Here is an 18,838-nt window from a genome sequence, read left to right as displayed (position 1 = left end):
CGCTCTCTCCTCCCACCACAACCTTTCCAGCGGAGCTCTTGAGCAGCTCCATCAGCCGAGTCCAGTGTCGCGGCGACACGATGCGAGACATGTCGGGGCTGGTCTGAGGCTCCTTGCTGTAGAAGTCCTCCAGGGTCTGGCGCAGCGCGGGCAGCAGGGCGTCCCTCGTGTCGGGCGAGCACAGCACGTAGTCCGGAGCCACGCAGCTCTGGCCGGCGTTGAAATACTTTGACCACACCAAGCGGCGAGCGGCGGCCGCGACGTCCACCCGGCCGTATATGAAGCACGGACACTTGCCGCCCAGTTCCAAGGTAACCGGGGTCAAGTGGGCCGAGGCGGCCCGCATGACGATGCGCGCCACATTCTGAGAACCTAAAAAAAAAAAAAAAAGACAAGTGTCCAAAGCGGAAAGGGTTCATCCTCTGGCGAGCATGAACGTGGTGAACGTTTTAAATCGTGTGCTGTTTTATGAAGCCGGTTGACTGGATTGATTTGCACATAATTTGAATGAAAAGTGTGTTTCTTTACATCACCGTCCGGCTTCAAACTGAAATACAGATGTTCATTTATTTTAAAGAGAGAGGCCATGTAACCTAAAAAAAAAAGAGTTACTCTTACTCTGGAGAGATGAAACGGTGTAAGAGTCATAAGCAATTCATAAACACCCTCAGTCAATTCAATAGACTCCAGGAGCTTTTGGTGGATGAAGTAAAATGAGCCATCTTTATTCTTTACGTCATGTAGAAATAGCTGTATACTGTTACACTACCTCTTTAGCATGTTTCAATGTTAGTAAATCAGGGAGATTCCTTGTGCCACAGCTGAAACCCAGAATCATTCAGTTGATGTACAGACTTCTTACCTGTACGTCTGTTAATTGCAGAGCGATGATTTAGATCATAGCATTCGTTTGTTGTATTTGTGATTTTTTTTTTTTTGACCAGTGTAAAGGACACACACACACACACACACACACACACACACACACACACACACACACACACACACACACACACACACACACAATGGAGACTCTTACCCGTGTAGAAGATGTGGTCAAAGCGATTCTGCAGAAGTGTCGTGGTCTCCTCTGCTGCACCACGAACAACTGTGTAACAGTCCTGCCACAATAAGAGGATCGTCACTGGTGACATGTAGAAACTAGGTCACAGCTCTTTGCTACCAAGTCAATCAAAATCAGATAAGTGACGAAACTCTTCTTCTTTGTCAATGAAATGTTTCTGGCTGCCTTGCCTTCCCTCAGGGTGCGGTTGTTGTGGTGTATTTTAGGAGTGTTGCGCACTCAGATACATTAGGTGCAACTTGGAAGGAACATTTTACAGAAAAAGAGGAACTTGTGTCATCATGACAGAAGACTTTCCCCGCTGCTCCACTAAGCAGTCCAGCCTGTTTTCATCCAGCCTATATTTACCGGTCTCTTCCAGGAACAAGTGGTTCTGTATCGACTGCATTTCTTGGATAGTTTTAGAGCTCCACAGAATGTCTTTTGTGACAGTCAAAGCTTCTACTGAGCATTCTGAATGAAGCTTTGAATGCCTCGTCATATTTTAGAACATCACCCTTTAAAAAAAAAAAAAAGAAGGGAAAAATAGGATTTTGTGTTGTTGCGGTTATACAAATGTAATGTATGGCGCCGATAGATTGCTGCTAGACCGCAATCCAACAGGTGCGTGCCTCCCTTTGTGTGCGGCAAGCGGGAGAGCAAAATGTTTTCCGAAGGCTAAACTCCAACAAATATGGATTAAAGCTGGATATTTAATGAGATAAAAGCATGGAAATGAATACAAATATCTTTATTCTTTTGTACTTTTGGACTGAGCACTGTGTGCGGTACAGCCCTACATAGTTTCTGGATATAAACCGCACTATATATTATCAAGAACTTTAGATTGTAACTGAATTTGTAGATTAAACAAAAAAAACCCTCAAAATGTTGCTTTACCTGAGACAAATATTTGGGGATGAGCTCTGCCATCAGACGTTCTGTGTGGGCGCTGACCTCTGAAGGCTTGATGACTGCACAGTTTCCTAGTCGGAGGAAACATCATCCAGTCGGTAAAGACGGCAGTGATCGACTTGACACGAGTTCACACGTTTCAAAAGGTGCTTTAATGCCGCTTTAAACCCAAACTAAGCTCCTCAGCCCTCCATTGTCCCGCTCTGATGAAGGCCACACGTGTTTTTCTACAACGTTGAACTGGAGCAAAGTTTAAGGGCGTCCTTCTTGCGGATTCAAAAGGGATGAAGGTAGAACCAGTAATTACTTTTTACAGAAGAATGAGGAAATTAATGTTTACCCTAATTGGCATCAAGCACAGACATGTTATGTTCTTTCTAGAACAGAACGTTTTCCAGGTCTCGTCACGATGCCGACGTCTGATAAACGAGAGTCGGCTGCAATCAACCCTCGGGTTCACATTCCGTGACTTCCGCGTTTCCGTGAACTTAGGTTTCATCAGACGCCGAATGAATACAATGCAGTTTAGCAAGAAACCCTGAAACTTTACCCAAAGCAGCTGAAGAGCCAGTATCAGAGCGAGAGTTGGACTGACATCGAACGACAATGTTGCTCTGTGTCTGCTGGATACAGCTAGCGAAAAAGTTCACCACATCAACCGAAATTGCAGTTTTCAAGCAACCTTATCATCCCGTCGGAGTCCTGTTTCTGCCCACTTGTTTTTTTCTTCACTATCACTGGTCTCAAATCAATGATGGCCCCAAAGCTCCACGGAGCTGAAGGGCCTCAAAGGGGATTTTGATCATTTTGTTGTCATTTGATTGTTTGTAACACTAAAACAAAAAAAGGCACAAATATGGAGTGGTTCAGCTTTGAGTCAATATATAGTGTATATTCTGGTGATTATGGGTGTGGATGATACCTGCAGCAATGGCTGAAACCAAAGGCAGGAGAAGGAGATGCAGCGGGTAGTTCCACGGCCCGATGATCAGCACCACTCCCAGCGGCTCCCGCCGTACAAAGCAGTCATCTAGCTTTGTGGCCTGAAAATGAACGAAGATAAGAAATGTATTACATTATGAATAAACCTGATGAAATCACGAAGAGATAAAAAAAAAAAGATTTAAAAAGACAGGATCTTTTTAAATCTGTCTTTATAACTTTATGGAAGTGCAATACATATTCAGCAATGGCTGAAAAATCTTCTTTTTTTTTGTTGACCTCCAGTGATCTCACTTCACAGCGTAGCTGCAGTGATGTAGAAGTGGACTCCAGGGTGTGTCAGTACACCGTGGCATCACATTTGAGTCACTGCTGGGTGTGGTCACTCTTCAGCCCGGCCGGCGCCGTGTTCATTTTTGTGAATTAAAAATCTTTGGATTTTTGTACCATTTGTCAAACTGTCAATCCACAGACAAATTTCAACAATAAAAAAAAAATTCTAAAAAGGAATAAAATGATAAGACAATGGTAAAAATAATCGTTAAACCCAACAACCAACTGGCCACGTCCAGCCCAGTATCTGTACATCCTCCACTAACTGACCGGTCACTCTCCCAATTCTCCCTCAGATCTCAATAAATCACTTTCTGACATGAAGACTCCGACCTGTGACCTGGACCCTATCCCTTCCACTCTAGTCATGGCTTGTCTCCCAGCCCTCCACCCGCACCTCCTGGAACATACTGGAACGCACTGTTGTCCACCAACTCAAAACCCGCCTGGACTCGAACCAACTGTATGAACCATTTCAATCTGGATTCAGATCTCATCGCAGCACAGAATCTGCCCTCATCAAAGTCACCAATGACCTCCTCCTCTCCTCCGATGACCACTCCCTCAACATCCTGGTACTGCTTGACCTCAGTGCAGCCTTCGACACCATCAACCACTCCATCCTCCTTTTCCATCTCGAGTCCTCCCTCCACATTACTGGCACAGCCCTCTCCTGGTTCAGATCATACCTCTCTGACCGTGAACAGTTCATTAGTATCAACAAATCCAAGTCTGACACAGCCCCAGTCTCTCAAGGTGTCCCCCAAGGTTCAGTACTCGGTCCCCTCCTCTTCATCCTCTACCTGCTCCCCCTTGGCGACGTCATACGACACCATGGTTTCCATTTCCACTGCTATGCTGACGACATCCGGCTCTACATCTCCAAATCCATCACCCCCATCACCACCAACTACATCACAGATATAAAAACCTGGATGCAAGCCAGCTTCCTCAAACTCAACAGTGACAAATCTGAAATCCTCATCATCGGCACCAAATCACTAAACAAATCCCACCACAACTTCTCCCTCTGCATCGATGGCACCACTGTTCCTGCTTCCACACATGTCCGTAACCTTGGTATCATTTTTGATCAAACCCTTTCCTTTGAACGCCACGTCAATCACATCACAAAAAACGCCTTCTTTCATCTCAAAAACATCGCCCATCTAGGCCCCTCCCTCCACAGCCGCTGAAACACTCATCCTCGTCTTCATCACCTCTCGACTGGACTACTGCAACAGCATCCTGTACGGCTCACCCACCAAAATCATCAACAAACTACAATACATCCAGAACTCAGCTGCCCGTCTGCTCTCCCACTCCACCAGAGACCACATCACCCCAGTCCTTCAGAACCTCCACTGGCAAAGAATCCAGTTCAGGATTCTCCTCATCACATATAAAGTCCTTCATAACCCTAAACCCCTTCATACCTTTAGACCTCCTGCATCGACACGCTCCCACCCGCAACCTCAGATCCGCCGACGCCAAGCTCCTTACCCCCTCTACTCTGTCCAAGCATCGGACCTGGGGGGACAGGGTCTTCTCCATCGCTGCCCCCTCCCTCTGGAACTCCCTCCCCCAGCCCCTCAGACATTCTCAGTCACTTAAGACTCACATATCATTACTTCTTTTGTTTCTGTTTTTACCATGGAAAGCGTCTGAGTACCTTTTAAAGCGCTGTACAAATAAAATGTCATTGTAAAATCATTGTTTAACCTACCAGGTTTTTGCTGACATACTCCGGCTGTATCCAGGTTGTCAAGTTAGCGATGGCGAAGTACAGCTCGTTGACCACGATGTCGACCTCGGACATGATGGCCTCGAATTTTGGCTGACAATAAGAAAGGGGAGGTTAGTGCTCCATGAATCATAGCGGACAAACAAATCATATAATGTGCTACAAACACCCTGCAAGTGTGCATGTGTGCCTTCAAACGTACACATTTAGCAATAAGCAGTTGGAAAGGTAGTCAACGCGTGTGTGTGTGTGTGTGTGTGTGTGTGTGTGTGTGTGTGTGTGTGTGTGTGTGTGTGTGTGTGTGTGTGTGTGTGTGTGTGTGTGTGTACCGTCTTGTACCTTTGCGAGGTCTTCGTGCAGTGCCTTTAAGATCTGCTCCTCGTTCTCTTGGATCATGGACATGAGCTTGTTCAGCTGAGTCAAGCGAAACTCCACCGGTATCGTGACGCCCGAACGAAACACCGACCGCAACCTGTCCACGACCTGGCTCTGGGTGTCCATCCTGTCACCTGGAACACACAGAGAAATAGGAGTTCTCCCCTCGGGTAACTTGAAACGAGTATAAATACTACACACATTTGATAAGCTGGAACAGCTGAGAAAACAACAGCCAAATGATTGTCACAGCAGATTCGATCAGCGACTATGAAGGAAGTGTTTCTGACACTCGTTCGCTTACATTAGCTGAATAATGAATTGATTAATGGCCGATGGATCAGAAGGCCTGTTGTTGATCTCAGTGGGATGACGTCGTACTTGGCCGTGCCCGTTAAGTGAGTGACGGACTGGAGGCCACCTGTTGTCAAGGCTACCGATGTGACATTCATCCGCATTCATGTTGCTGAGAGCGCAGTTTGGCAGCTAGATATATACCATTTGAAGGATTTTGTCTCAATGCTCTCGTGTTTTTTTTTGCGCACACACCATCCGTGGCCCTTTGTCTGTGGTTCATGATCAGTGGAATGTCAACCAGGCGGCAACCTCCGTTTCTGAAGAGTGAAGCCGATGTGGAAGCGTCTTAAAACCTGCATTCTCTCTAATGTCCACCAGGGGGCGACTCCTCTGGTTGTATAGAAGTCTAGTCTAAAATGACTCTACTTCTCTCTTGATTTATTCCCTCAGTAAACGTTGTAAACATGAGTTTATGGTCTCAATCTCTAGTTTACAGTCTTCTTCAATACAGCATGATGTTCATTTAGTAAATGATGGTCCATTTAGAGGGCGGGCTTACTGTGATTGACAGGTCGTTGCCGCTACCAGAGCCGCATGCGGCGTCTCTACGTCACTTCTCCGCATTCCAACTATGGTAACGTTACATTACAGTCATTTAGCAGACGCTTTTATCCAAAGCGACTTACGATTCAGATTCTATAACACAGCTACGGGAGCAATTTTGGGGTTAAGTGTCTTGCTCAAAGACACATCAACATGCGACTAGCGGAGCCGGAGATCGAACCGCCGATTCTCTGATTGAAGGACAGCCCTGCTCTCCACTTATCCACAGTCTCCCAGGACTTCTGTTCATTGGTTGCCCAAAAAAAAAAACAATGGGTGACGTCACAATGACTACATCCACTTCTATATACAGTCTATGATATCAATTGACCCCCACTTAGAGAACTTGATTCCTTATGTTAATGTAAAGTTACCCAGCTCTGTTCTTAGATACTCCTACTTGCACTACTTTAATAGAACATGGATGCTGACGTGGGGGACGCTAATCGGGTTTCTCCAGAAAAGCGTCCTCCATGTGGGAAAATGGAGGACACAATGCTGGACCTTCTTTATCTCGACGGGCTTCTCCCGGTCTCAAAAACCCCGTTCCCTTTCCTCTCCCGAGGATGGAAGGTCGTGTTGATCAGACTGATGTTCTTCAGGGCTTGTTGGCAGGTTTCCCTGTTCATCAGAGAAATGTCTCCATCTGCATGATTTTACACAGTCATGCAATTTGGGATGCAATATGCTTTACATAGTTAACGGTTGTTTGCTACAATATTAAGCCTCAGAATGTTAAATACAGATATTTTAAAGATAATCATAATGGAACCAATTAATATGACAATGCAACTTATCTCTGGGGTGATTATGGCTATTTTTTCTTTTTTTTCTAATGTGATTCAGTAATCCGGATTAAGTTAGGGCTATAATTACTACCCGAGCCTTCCTATGGGTAATATGATTATTATTACCCATAGTGGAGAGATCAAACCTGCTGTTACAAATCAAACAGCAGGTAAATGAGACCGGGATCACAACAGGGACCACGGGATGCGTCATCACACTGAACCAGCGCGTGCGGGGGAGGCTAGTTTATAAACCCTGCTAATTGAGAGTATTATGTAAATTGTAGATATATGCAGCCGCGCGGTGATTGCGCGTGGCCAGAAGTACGGCAGACCAAACGAAACGCACGTGTAACGTTATCACATTTATTTCACAACTATGAACGGGCTATTAAACAAAAAGAAGAGTCTCAGAACAAACGTGTCAATCTACCTGTTGAGTTTGTGTCCCGCGCCGAAGAACACACCGAAGACAGTGAGTCGGTATTTCCGGGTGTCGGCTGATTTACCTGCCGGTCTACTGCGCGAGATGGGGGGCGGGAATGTTTTAGGGTTGATCCAGATAAACCGGCCTTCAGACCAGTCAGGCGGGAGAGCCGTGGCCCAGCTGCGTAGGTATGGTTTCACCGTCGGCTGGGACACGTGTGTGTGTGCGTGTGTGCGCGTGCGTGGTGCACACGCCAGACAGCGTATAAACACTTAATGTTTTCCCCACATTCTGGTGAATCTGTCCGCATCAATTTATGATGGAAATGCCTTAAAGTATGTAAATGAAAACCCATAATGCATGGCGACAGGTGACAACTCAAAATATGTGATGTAATAGCTCGTGCTTGAAAACGTTCTGCACATTCAAAGCACGTTTGGTTTAATGCGAGACGAGCTGGAACAAGCACAAGTCAATTCCGTCCTCCCGGGACATCGGTAGGGACATGTCCCCGCCGGTCCATCACCTGCTACCGAGGCTTTGCGTGTTCAGTCCGGATCTCCGTGTCTGAACTATGGTAATTATGTAAACCTAACTGTTCATTGAGCAGTTTGCCTGAGGCAAACCCAACAACCGGTTTTATCGGTTGATCCGTTCTCAGTCACAAGCTTGTACTTCTGCCCATATGTGGGCACGTCTGTTACTGAGTGACAGTCTTCATATTAGTAATAATTGCACTAAAAGACAAATTGTCATGGAGCAAGGTGGGACGTGATGTGTTTCTTCACACCACATCTGGCAGACAGAATGAATGACACGCCCACATTTAACAGAAAAAAGGAAAACTAATACCACATCTGTTCAGCTTCTGACAGTTATGTTAGTGCTTTTCACAAATGACTGCATACAAAATGTGCTCATGGTTTTATCTGAACTGACCCTGAAACATGCGATATGAGAGTGTTTGACAACCAAAGAACGTAGTGTATGTAGTAGAGGGGCAACGGATTCGGATCAGAGTCACAGACCAGAACAAAAGAAAGGGAGCAGATAACTTTGAGAGATCCCTGATCACGTTTTTATGCGGCCGACACTGATTGCAGATCATTGATGATCCATATTGGCAGATACAGATCCATTTCAACCAGTCTGAAGTCTGTAAACCACCAACAATTCTACATCTTTTTACTGTATTAGTCATTTAGAATCGGGGTTTTCTTCATAAAACAATTCAGATGATTGGGAAATAAAATATTGTATTTTTATGGGTTAAAACAAATCTTGTCAGTAGTTTTAATGATTTAGAGTTAATGTAAACAGCTCATAATTCATCTCTAATATCCATTTATGTTACTGTGATAACTGGGGGGGGTCCGTACCGATCGACAGTGGTCCGTTACACCACTAGTATGTAGCCTCATTAAACAAAACCTGAAAAAAAAACAAAAAAAAAAAACCTCAGCATTGATACAAAAACTTTATTCTCACAATATCAAAATTGACAGACCTACAGTGATTTGTAGATTAAAAGGAATTAAGAGAGAAAACGATGATGAGTATAGTGACTCCTGTCGGCCGGTCGCTGAGCAGCAGCGCTGCGTGTGTTAAATAATGACGCACATAACTGTTAAACAGAAACATAAGAGCAAAAGATGTGGGGGAATAACGTCATCTTGCATTTAATCCTGGCAGCAACAATTATACAAAAATCAAAAAAAGAAAAGAAAATGTATGCATTGAAGGAATTCCTCGAGAGACACGTTTGCCAATTTCAACCAGCTGTGTGTGTGTGTGTGTGTGTGTGTGTGTGTGTGTGAGAGATCACAGTTCCGGGTCGCCGTTCACCCCCCCCCCCCCCCCCCCCCCACACACACACACACACACACACACACACACACACACACACACACACACACACACACACACACACACACACACACACACACACACACACACACACATTACCCAGAGGCTGGAGGAAAATCAGCAAACGTTTCCCTTTAAATGATACAATTGTTTAACTTCCTACATCTGCAAATATTTAAAAACGAAGAGAAAAAATAAAAACTCTTTCCAGATACTTCTAAAAACTAAATGACGATGTTTGTCATGGGGAAAAAAAAAAAAAAAAACACTACCAGAGTGGTGAAGCTCAGGTCGGGGGGGGGGTCGTATCTACAGCGGGCGGAAGGAGAAATGAAAGAGGAGGCCGAGGGGAGAAAGGAAGCGACGGAGGAGAAGTGACAGCGGTCATGAGACCCAGCATCCACCCTTCACAGTGACTGCTCCGTCAGCCTCCAGGCAGCGCGGCACAAACACAGCTCTCCCACAGCTGAAGCCACATGCGGCTTCACAAGAGAAGGGAGGAGGGGGGGAGGAGGGGGTTTGTTTGGCAGTTTTTTGTTGTTTTTGTCTAACTGCTCTGAGTTCAGTCCGACAGGATGATGGAGGAGGGCGGCTGGTGTGAAATGGTACCGGAGGGGCTGGTTGTTTCCGGCGCATCGCGGCGGTCCGCTCGGAGAGACTTCACAGGAAATAGTCGGCTACTGGCTTCTTGGAGGGGATGCCTCTGGTCTCCTGCGGCGCCGCCTCGAATATGATGAACTCCCGCTGTAGATGCTCGTCCAGCTCCAAGATGGCCGCCACGTTGCCGCACCTGATTGTCCGGAGAGAGAGAGAGAGAGAGAGAGAGAGAGAGAGAGAGAGAGAGAGAGAGAGAGAGAGAGAGAGAGAGAGAGAGAGACAACGTGGTTAAGACACTCACATAATTTGTGAATAACAGGGACCATGTGAGTTTTGCTGCGTCCACATACCTGTAGCAGTAGTTGGGCGCCGACCACACGGTGAGCACCGTCTCGTTGAAGTGCCACTTGTAGCCCTCCATGACCAGCTGGTGCGCTCGACAGATCATGTGGATGTCGTTGGCGGCGTTGAACTGCGCCACCACGTCGCTGCCGAACAGGTAGCCGGCGCCTCTGGGACTCACCCCCCACCCTGTGGTGTCTGAGGGCGGAGAGAAGAGCGGTCAGGTGAAGATCGGCTGCTGAGGACGCGGTTACACACTGCGAGATGGGAGCATCGGGATCCGATCAGCCAGACCACATGCCGAGGTGGGCCCGGCTCCGCATTGAGATCTCAGCGAGGTGTGGACAGCGTGTTGGCACAATCCAGACAATTTATAGAGCGTCGGTGTTACATCGTCTTCTGGGGATGGAGCCAGCTGAGACCCGAGCCGGCCTCAAGAGCAGTTTTTGGCACTTGAGCTTCATGTCTCTTGCTGCTTGATAAAAACCAAACATTCCCAACAATTCAGCGTTTAAAAGGCTTGACAGGATGCCTGCATACCTTCAGGGTCTGACCACAGGAGGTCACACATGGGCCCGTCATGGGGAACTTCCTGTTTTCTGTCAATGGTCCGGATCTGGTCCAGTGTCTGGATGGAGGGAGACAGGCCGCCGTGCACACAGAAGATCTGAGGGACAAAAGGGGGGCCATCAGAGTCGTAACACCGCCACGGAAACAGTTCCTGCATCCAAGTTCAAAGGGAAAGGTTCTCTCACCTTGCCGTCGATGATGGCGGAGAGGGACAGGTAGTCGAATATCTCCGTGCAGTACCTCCAGACCGTGACCGAGCCGTACTTGCGGAGGCACTCGTCGTAGAAGCCGTAGACCTGGGTGATTTGCCGGGACTCGTGGTTCCCCCGGATCAAGGTTATCCTGTCCGGGTAGCGCACCTGTGGAGCAAAAAGGGAGGAGCGCGAGGCGTGACTCCACTTCTCGAAAAACCTCAAGAAACCTCTTCTCCAAAAAACACATTTGCGAGAAACAAAATGCATGTCAAGTGTACCTTAAGAGCTAGGAGAAGCAGGAAGGTCTCCACACTGTAGAAGCCTCTGTCCACAAAGTCGCCCATGAAGAGGTAATTTGTCTCTGGGACGTCGCCACCCACCTGTCACGCGAGGAATCAAGACCAGGTGGTTAAACAGTGTTGATGTATGTTTGAGACCCACCATCAGATGTGGGCATTCTCACCAAAGCCTCCCTTTTCCACTCAGCAGAATATGATTTGGATGCAGCAGATATTTCAACATCAAACAGGCGGAACAACACCTCTGAAGTACTCAATGGGCCGTCATAATTAACCTCAGCTGTAAATATGTCCGCCTGAATGTTGCTCGTTTGCATTAAAATGTTTTTTTTAACCCACAGACAACCAAAACCCTCCGGCAGGATGGAAAGCATGTTTTCTTTAAACAAATAGTCAAAACGACACGTTTCATCAGTCAGAAGCTGTAAAAACGGTCAGTCAGATTTTCCTTTTTCCGACAGTCCTTGAACACATCATGTGTGACAAACGCTTCAGAAACTAAGCTTAGAATAGTGACCAGATCCTGAAAAAAACTTTCGATCCAACTAGGAAGACACGATTGACTCGGCTGAGACCAACAGTCACGTGACAAATTCCAGGAAACTTTGACTGCAGTGTGCTGAGCACAGCACTGAGGAGAGGCTGTAAAAATGCGAATAGCTCAATATATATATATAGCATGTGAAACTGCTTGGAGTTCAGAGGGTTAAAGAGCGCTTGCGTGTTTTGCAGGACATTGGATGACACACAATTATCAGATTGCGATCATTATAATAGTATCATGATGAGCAAGCAGCTGATCATTCTTTATGACAGCCGTTAATACTTTTTCCAGAGCGAGGACGGATTTTTGTGAGCTATCGCACTGAGAATAAAGGCATCAAGAATAAAAACTACACCGTACAACAGGGAGGCTCCTTAGTACAAACCAAGACGGAAAACTTTATTATTCCTTTCAAACTCGACAAAGGCAAGGCAGACCAATTCCACTCCTTCCCTTTCACAATAAAAGCCCTAGACATAACTGTCAGAGGGAACTCAAATTCACCAAGAGCGTTTTGCTAAAAGGAAACAATAATAAAGTTTCCATCTCAGACCGCTAGACGCTGTTCTGGGTCAACTGATTCATAAGTGTAAAGGCCTCAAGTCTGCAGTGAGTAAAAGGAAACAGAAACTTACTCTAAACAGCTCCTTCAAGTCATAGAACTGACCATGTATATCACCACACACCTATGAGGGAGAAAAACAAACCAATATGAAAACACATTTAATCGACTTTGAGTTCAATCCTAAGCAAACAAGAGCCAAAAGAAAACGTTACTGACCGTGACAGGAGAGTCTACTCTCTGAACATTGCTTTCTTCCACCAAAATCTCTCTGAAAACACACACAAGTAGAAATAAGATACGTCAACTTCCTGTTTGTAAGATTAGCATGTGGTAAATACTGGATACAATGAATATCTAGTATGCTTATAGGACGCAGCTTAATTCATCTAGCAGGAGTCAAAAGGTCGGATGAAACACTAATAAAACATTACCTGGCTTTGGCACACAGTGCTTTGACTTCGTTTTCTTTAATGAGCTCACAGCGTCTGAGCTGCTCTATCTGTCGGTCCAGGTCGCTGATGTCCCCCATTGTGACACACATAGGGAGAGCTGCTCACACACTACGGTCACACACACACACACGCCGGGGTCAGTCCAAGAACCGGCTCTCTCCGGGCAACGGAGCGGACAGCCACAACACACTCCTTCCTCGGAAAAAGTCAGGGCCCTTTAACACCCGCACGTCCGCCTCTTGCTGGAAGGTTCAGAATAAGAAACTGAAAAAAGAGGGAGAGAAAAAAAGGCGAACAAATTCAACAACAGGCTAAACAATGCAACTTCATTCACTTTAGCGGAGAAGCAGGTTCAGCTAACGTTTGCTAACCTAACTACTTGTTAACTTGAACTTGAGTTGCTAACTAAACGTTACGGTTATATTATTCATAACAATGGGACATTGACGTTGCGTTTTATTGAACGTCACACTGAACAATGCACCGGAGGAAACTGACGTTATTCGTCCAGGAATGTGAGGCCTATGGGCGTAGCGAGCTAACCGTTAGCACGTTAGCTTACACCGCTGCTAACGACGTCAGTGAACAACTGATCTTTTGATAACTTAGCCAACCATTTTGATTGGGAATTTGTCCCAATGGTTAACGCTAATGTCTACCAACGTTGTGCCGGGAAAAACGCACACGTTTGGCGCGTTGGTGAATTTAATTGACGCATTCGGCTTGGCTGCCGAAATGCTGTACGTTAGCTCGCTAACCACGGCTGTCGGGGCACTAGACGGCGTCAACACTGGCTAGCACTGGCTAGCGCTTCTCGGCTAATGTGGCGAGCTAGCTAGCTAGCTAACGCTAGCAACACACATCACAACGGATCTCACAACGCCGCTAATTCGACGGAACCGGAGTAGGCGTACATACTGTTACGTGAATGATATCAGAACGGCGGCAAGCAAAACATCTATGTGTTTCATTCCAGGGAATTGATCCACCGGCTCCTCTTCTTCCCCCCCGGTAACTATCGTCTTTGCCGGTTCACTCCTGCCGTGCTCATGAACACGGACGACTTGACTGTAACTTCCGGTGTAGGGCACGCGCACTGCTCGGCGCAGCCTGGGTAGAGTGCGTGGAGAGGACGGTCCACGGTTCAATGCAATGAAGCGTGAATGAAGATATTAGGAAGCTTGGGAATGCACGATAAAACAAACGGTGAATTAAAGTCCCCCTCCAGTCAACAATGTATTTTACAATCGTCACGTCACTTTAGTGTTTGGCCTTTACTTTGTGAATGATGCATGCGCAGATCAGATCACAGCCAGCAGGAAACCTGTGACGTAGAAGCTGAAGAGACGGGATTTCTCAGTGAAGTAGGAGACATCTTGTGTCTTGCTGTTAAACATATTGTTAGATACTGTATTTGTCTATATTATATATGAGAAGCAATATATGTCATTTTAACAATTTTATTGAAAGGAAATGTACCTTTTGTTGTGGAAAAATAACACCAGACAGAAATGATTATTCAAAGCAGAGTATTTATTTATTTTTTTAAATATGTAAGCATTTCTAAAGCGGCTCTTTAAAGTTTATTTGTCGCTGCACAACCACATAATTCCCCAAATGTAGCTCAACTATTAGTATAATTATATGTAAGCTTGAGCTGAAGAGATCAATCAAAAGAACATTGTCAGCAATTTTGATAATTGATTAATCGTTTACATAAAATACCCAAATTGTCCTGGTTTCAGCCTCTTACTTGCGAGGATCTTCCGCTTTTGTGATAAAAAAAAAACCGGAATATTTTGGGGTTTTGGACGGTTGTTTGGACATAATGAGCAACATGACGTCACATTTGGTTTTATAGAATTATAACTGACGTTTTTTCACTATTTCCTGAACAAACAGCAAGTTGATTAATCGAGAAAATAATCAGCAGGTTCTTTGTCAATGACAAAAGTCGTTAGTTGCAGTCCTAATGGCTTTGAATGAAACCCTTGGTATAATAATCCAAAGGTAGTGTCTCGCTAACAGATGGTCCAACATTATCATTATCATTATCATTTCAAATGACCAGAAGCAATAACCACACTCACATTCACAGCATCCTACTGGCTAACTGAATAATGAGAAAAACCACATTTTGGAATTGCACTTGCAAATTTATTTACATTTTGTATTTTACATGATAAGCAACCATTTTCTGTCCAATTGTTAAGCCTTTGATTCACACTTAAAATATTTAAAAAAAAAATTGAAAAAGCACAGGCTTAAAAACCCAATCAGTAAGCTGCAACTAAGTTCAACAGCAGCAGCGTAACACAACATGTTCAGTAGGAATGTGCACATGTTTAATCTGTGTGTGTGTGTGTGTGTGTGTGTGTGTGTGTGTGTGTGTGTGTGTGTGTGTGTGTGTGTGTGTGTGTGTATGTATGTACAAAGTGCATCATTGCAAAACATGTTCTGGGGATGTTAACAAGCTCATGGAGTTCCGTGAAAATAAAAAAGCTCTTCCAATACATCGACTCCATAGTCATACAAACCCAAATGTGATTATCTAATACGCACAAGAAGAACTTACATGTCCGTCAGCGAATCTGGAATGTTGACTTAAAGGGCCGGCGTCAGTCAAATTATTGGAAAAGAGTTTGGGCAAAATATGCCCATCTCATCCAGAAACTATCAAATCATGAATCTCAAATGTACCGTCATCGTATAACATAGTAATAATGAATGTTACATGTGATGTGGGACTGGCCAGATGTGAAACACCTCTGGTCTAGAGTTACTGTCTGAACCTGTGCTCCTAGTTTACCGCGTGTTCTCCTTCTAAATCATGATGCAGGAGGTGACACTGAGGAATCTCACTAGACTTCTACTTTTAGTGTCTGACAGCTGCCGAACACGTGGGAGTATGAAGGAGGTGGGGTTTTTTTGGTTGAGTGTGTGTTGGGTCGTCTTACCCATGTGAGGAAGGGAGGAGGGGTTATTCTAAAGAGCCCTCTGTCGGGCAGCCGATGGTTCTAATAATATACTTATATGCTTATGATCCATGTCCAGTGTTACAGATGGATGTTAATGCTAATGATTATAGGGTTATCCTCAATCTAACCACCAACCGGGATTGAGAAATACAAATTGCATCACAAAAAAATGAACCCTACCGTCGACTGCTGCGACGCCCTTCCACCCACTTCATTTACATGTAAAAGAATTAGCGTTGACGCAGCTCTAGAGACTGTGCTGTTTTCTAGAGTGTTACAGTTAATAAAATATAAAATGCTAATCCAAGGACCCGTTAAACAACAGTACCGGTGACTGAGGAGCAAAACAACACTAACAGCTGTCAGTCAGCAATAAGAAGAACACACAAAGGAACGATGAAACCACTTCATCTTCTAACCTCTGGATCTGCTCCGTCCAGAGAGGGGTCATGGGGTCATGGGGTCAGTCATGTGGCTGTCGACAGTCAGCACTCTTTGGTTGATTAAATATGAAACTCGTCTCGTCGTCGTCACACACGCGTTGTTGTGTTAAGTGTCACGAGGTCATATTGCGTAAACATCGTCATAAATAATAAGTAAAGGTCAGTAAAATGACTGTTATCTTGCAGGAATATGTTGAAGTATTCTCTTCAAACTATGTGAGAAAGATACGTTAGGTGGTATTTTTTTTTTTTTTTTTTTTTTTTTTTTTTAAAGATAATGTTGCAAATATTCTGATGATTAAATAAACAGTCAGTTGCACTGAGATTAGAATGGTTCCACGTTTCCTCATCTCGTGGACGTAAACCGGACGTTGACCTGTTATTTCAGTTTTATAGACTCTTAGATGCAGTTTGTGCAAACGAGCAAACTCCAAACCCACGGGTCGGTTAAGGACACTTTTAGCGTGCCTTCCTGTTGAAAACTACTCCTGCTTTTTTCACGTAGGAGTAAAGTCTCTACCGGTAAATAGAACACGCCCACGTTCCGGCCCGTTCGCCCTGCTGGGCGGCGTGTGGGCCGAGGTCACAGGGAGCAGAAGTATCTGTGGACGGGGAACGCGGTGAGCCCGGCCAAAGCTATGCCCAGACTGTCTCCTACGCTGGCGGCGGCCATGGCGAACTCCCTGTGTCTGTCTCCGGTCTGCGGGGGACAAAAGACAGACGTCAGGACGAGTCCAGAAGCCGACAGCAAAGACAAACTTTACTTGTAATGTTATCAAATTAAGAGAAATGCTCTGCACTTCCTTGTTTTATGAATGACGTGGTACACGAGTTGAAGCAGCGGTGCTGTGTGTGTGTGTGTGTGTGTGTGTGTGTGTGTGTGTGTGTGTGTGTGTGTGTGTGTGTGTGTGTGTGTGTGTGTGTGTGTGTGTGTCCAATCAGAGGTGGTCATCCCTGCAAACCCCACCCTGAAGGTTCCCTCCCCAGACTCAACCAGGGACTTTTTGGGGGTTAAAATGTCCCCAGAACCGACTTTTGACTGTGGACAGTGAGTTCTTAAAAGGTTCCTGGTCCTTGGGGACACTTCCTGTGTAAACAGATTTATGTCCCCACAACGTTACACGCACAGACGTGCGCACACGCACGCACACACACGCACACACACACACACACACACACACACACACACACACACACACACACACACACACACACACACACACACACACCTTTTTTTGGATTGCACCTTTCATACATAAAATGCTGCTTAAATTGAGTTACAGTTTGGCATTAAAAACAGAAATGTGTAAAAAATACGTTCATAAAAATAGAAAAAAAGATCCAATAAAAAGGAGAAATAAAAGCAATAAAAATGCTCGTAGAAAAAGACATAAACATAGTGCATAAACTAGACGCCTGTCGACATAAGTAGGCCCCGAGTTGTTTTTTTAGAAATGTCAACAGAGCTCTCATATCTAACGGCGCTGACCCGGGTGTTCCAGAGTCACGGAACTCGTTTTGTGTGCTACGTTAGTAACAGATGCAGTAAGAGCATCAGAGGACTGTTGTTGGCTGATAAGGAGTTAAAACGTCCAGAATGTAAGAAGGTTCTGTATCATTAAGAGCTTCATGTGTGAGTAAGAAGGCCTTGAAAGAGAAGGGGAGCCAGTGCAACAGGAGTCATGTGCTCTCTCTTTTCCTTTCCTTAAACTTCTGGCGGCAGAGTGTTTGAACTAGCTGAAGTTTTTTTTGACAGCGACTGTCAGCTGTGTCCGATCCCTTCCACTGTGCCGTATCTTTTGAATGCTATGAAGCTCACATCAGTGAGTCAACACCTCCTGCAGATGTTTCTGACTTGAAACGATAAAAGTAACGGCTATGTAGAAGCAGTTGGGGGGGAAAGAAAAGAGACAAGTTACGCCTGGAAGTGTTACGTTTGCATTAACAGCTGCTTTCATCGACACGTGGAGACCCTGAAAGACAGAAAGTGGACCTGACCTCCAAGCTGATGAAGTAGAAGGTGTTGACGTACGCAGCTCCGCCCAGCAGGCCCTCGTAGAGGACGATAACGAACACCAGCCAGACGCTGGGCAGGAACTGGAAACGCACCGCGAACAGGAGCAGCACCGCGTTCACCACCTGCGAGAGGGACGGGGCAGAACGGAGAGCCTGGTGACCGACGTCTTTCATACAAAACGTGTTGCACCTCATGGCGAGCGATCTGAAATGTGTTTGCGATTTGGCTATTTTCCTGTTAACATGGGCCGTGTTTGAGAGGATGCCATTGAGGCATTTTTTTTTAGAAAAACAAGATGGCGGCAGCTGAAGGGGAACTTTCTGTTGATGTCGCTCTTGTGTCAGCATTAAACAAACTGGATGTTATATTTGCGCTAAAAGAAGAACAATCAGACGCCCTTACATGGACAGCATGTCATCTCCCCGTCTCTGGGTCTTTCAATCTAATCAAAGCTCCGTTGGATCATGTGACTGATCATGTGACA

General features: G+C 45.4%; 3 protein-coding genes across 3 annotated transcripts; all 3 read right to left on the bottom strand.

Moving 5' to 3' along the window:
- Positions 1–4: 4 nt before the first annotated feature.
- On the bottom strand, positions 5–7,554 carry LOC137890749 (aldehyde dehydrogenase family 3 member B1-like; the record flags this gene model as incomplete). Its single annotated transcript, XM_068734946.1, has 7 exons — positions 7,494–7,554; positions 5,337–5,506; positions 4,980–5,090; positions 2,901–3,021; positions 1,964–2,049; positions 1,040–1,121; positions 5–372 (listed from the first exon to the last, which is right to left on the bottom strand). Coding segments are annotated over exons 2-7 (930 nt in total), but the record flags the coding sequence as incomplete, so codon positions are not given.
- Positions 7,555–8,950: 1,396 nt separating this feature from the next.
- LOC137890748 (serine/threonine-protein phosphatase 4 catalytic subunit B) lies at positions 8,951–14,104 on the bottom strand. Its single transcript, XM_068734944.1, has 9 exons — positions 13,835–14,104; positions 12,896–13,180; positions 12,681–12,732; positions 12,535–12,585; positions 11,335–11,436; positions 11,048–11,221; positions 10,833–10,959; positions 10,301–10,490; positions 8,951–10,143 (listed from the first exon to the last, which is right to left on the bottom strand). Exons 2-9 carry the CDS (start codon positions 13,003–13,005, stop codon positions 10,014–10,016), a joined length of 936 nt encoding a protein of 311 aa, XP_068591045.1. The 5' UTR covers positions 13,006–13,180; positions 13,835–14,104; the 3' UTR covers positions 8,951–10,013.
- Positions 14,105–15,051: 947 nt separating this feature from the next.
- LOC137890750 (battenin-like) lies at positions 15,052–18,816 on the bottom strand. The gene is made up of 2 exons (XM_068734947.1): positions 18,336–18,816; positions 15,052–17,037 (listed from the first exon to the last, which is right to left on the bottom strand). The coding sequence occupies exons 1-2, from the start codon at positions 18,699–18,701 to the stop codon at positions 16,921–16,923; spliced, it is 483 nt and encodes a 160-aa protein (XP_068591048.1). The 5' UTR covers positions 18,702–18,816; the 3' UTR covers positions 15,052–16,920.
- Between the last annotated feature and the right edge of the window lie 22 nt (positions 18,817–18,838).

This window comes from Cebidichthys violaceus, unplaced genomic scaffold, assembly GCF_023349555.1.
Source record: "Cebidichthys violaceus isolate CVI_PGR_0920_01 unplaced genomic scaffold, fCebVio1.0.p SCAF_681, whole genome shotgun sequence".
Classification (NCBI taxonomy): domain Eukaryota; kingdom Metazoa; phylum Chordata; class Actinopteri; order Perciformes; family Stichaeidae; genus Cebidichthys; species Cebidichthys violaceus.
The sequence above is the reverse complement of the archived record's forward strand: the minus strand, read 5'-3'. Positions and strand labels throughout refer to the sequence as shown.

What these genes read in the sequence shown, in the direction of transcription:
- LOC137890750 (XM_068734947.1), bottom strand. Translation starts at nt 18,701, where the DNA reads ATGCTGACACAAGAGCGACATCAACAGAAAGTTCCCCTTCAGCTGCCG. An exon ending in TCTACTTCATCAGCTTGGAG is followed by an intron (nt 17,038 to 18,335) that starts GTCAGGTCCACT and finishes TGTCCCCCGCAG; the next exon opens with ACCGGAGACAGACACAGGGA.
- LOC137890748 (XM_068734944.1), bottom strand. Translation starts at nt 13,005, where the DNA reads ATGTGTGTCACAATGGGGGACATCAGCGACCTGGACCGACAGATAGAG. An exon ending in GAGTAGACTCTCCTGTCACG is followed by an intron (nt 12,586 to 12,680) that starts GTCAGTAACGTT and finishes TCTCCCTCATAG; the next exon opens with GTGTGTGGTGATATACATGG. An exon ending in ACTTGAAGGAGCTGTTTAGA is followed by an intron (nt 11,437 to 12,534) that starts GTAAGTTTCTGT and finishes CTCGCGTGACAG; the next exon opens with GTGGGTGGCGACGTCCCAGA.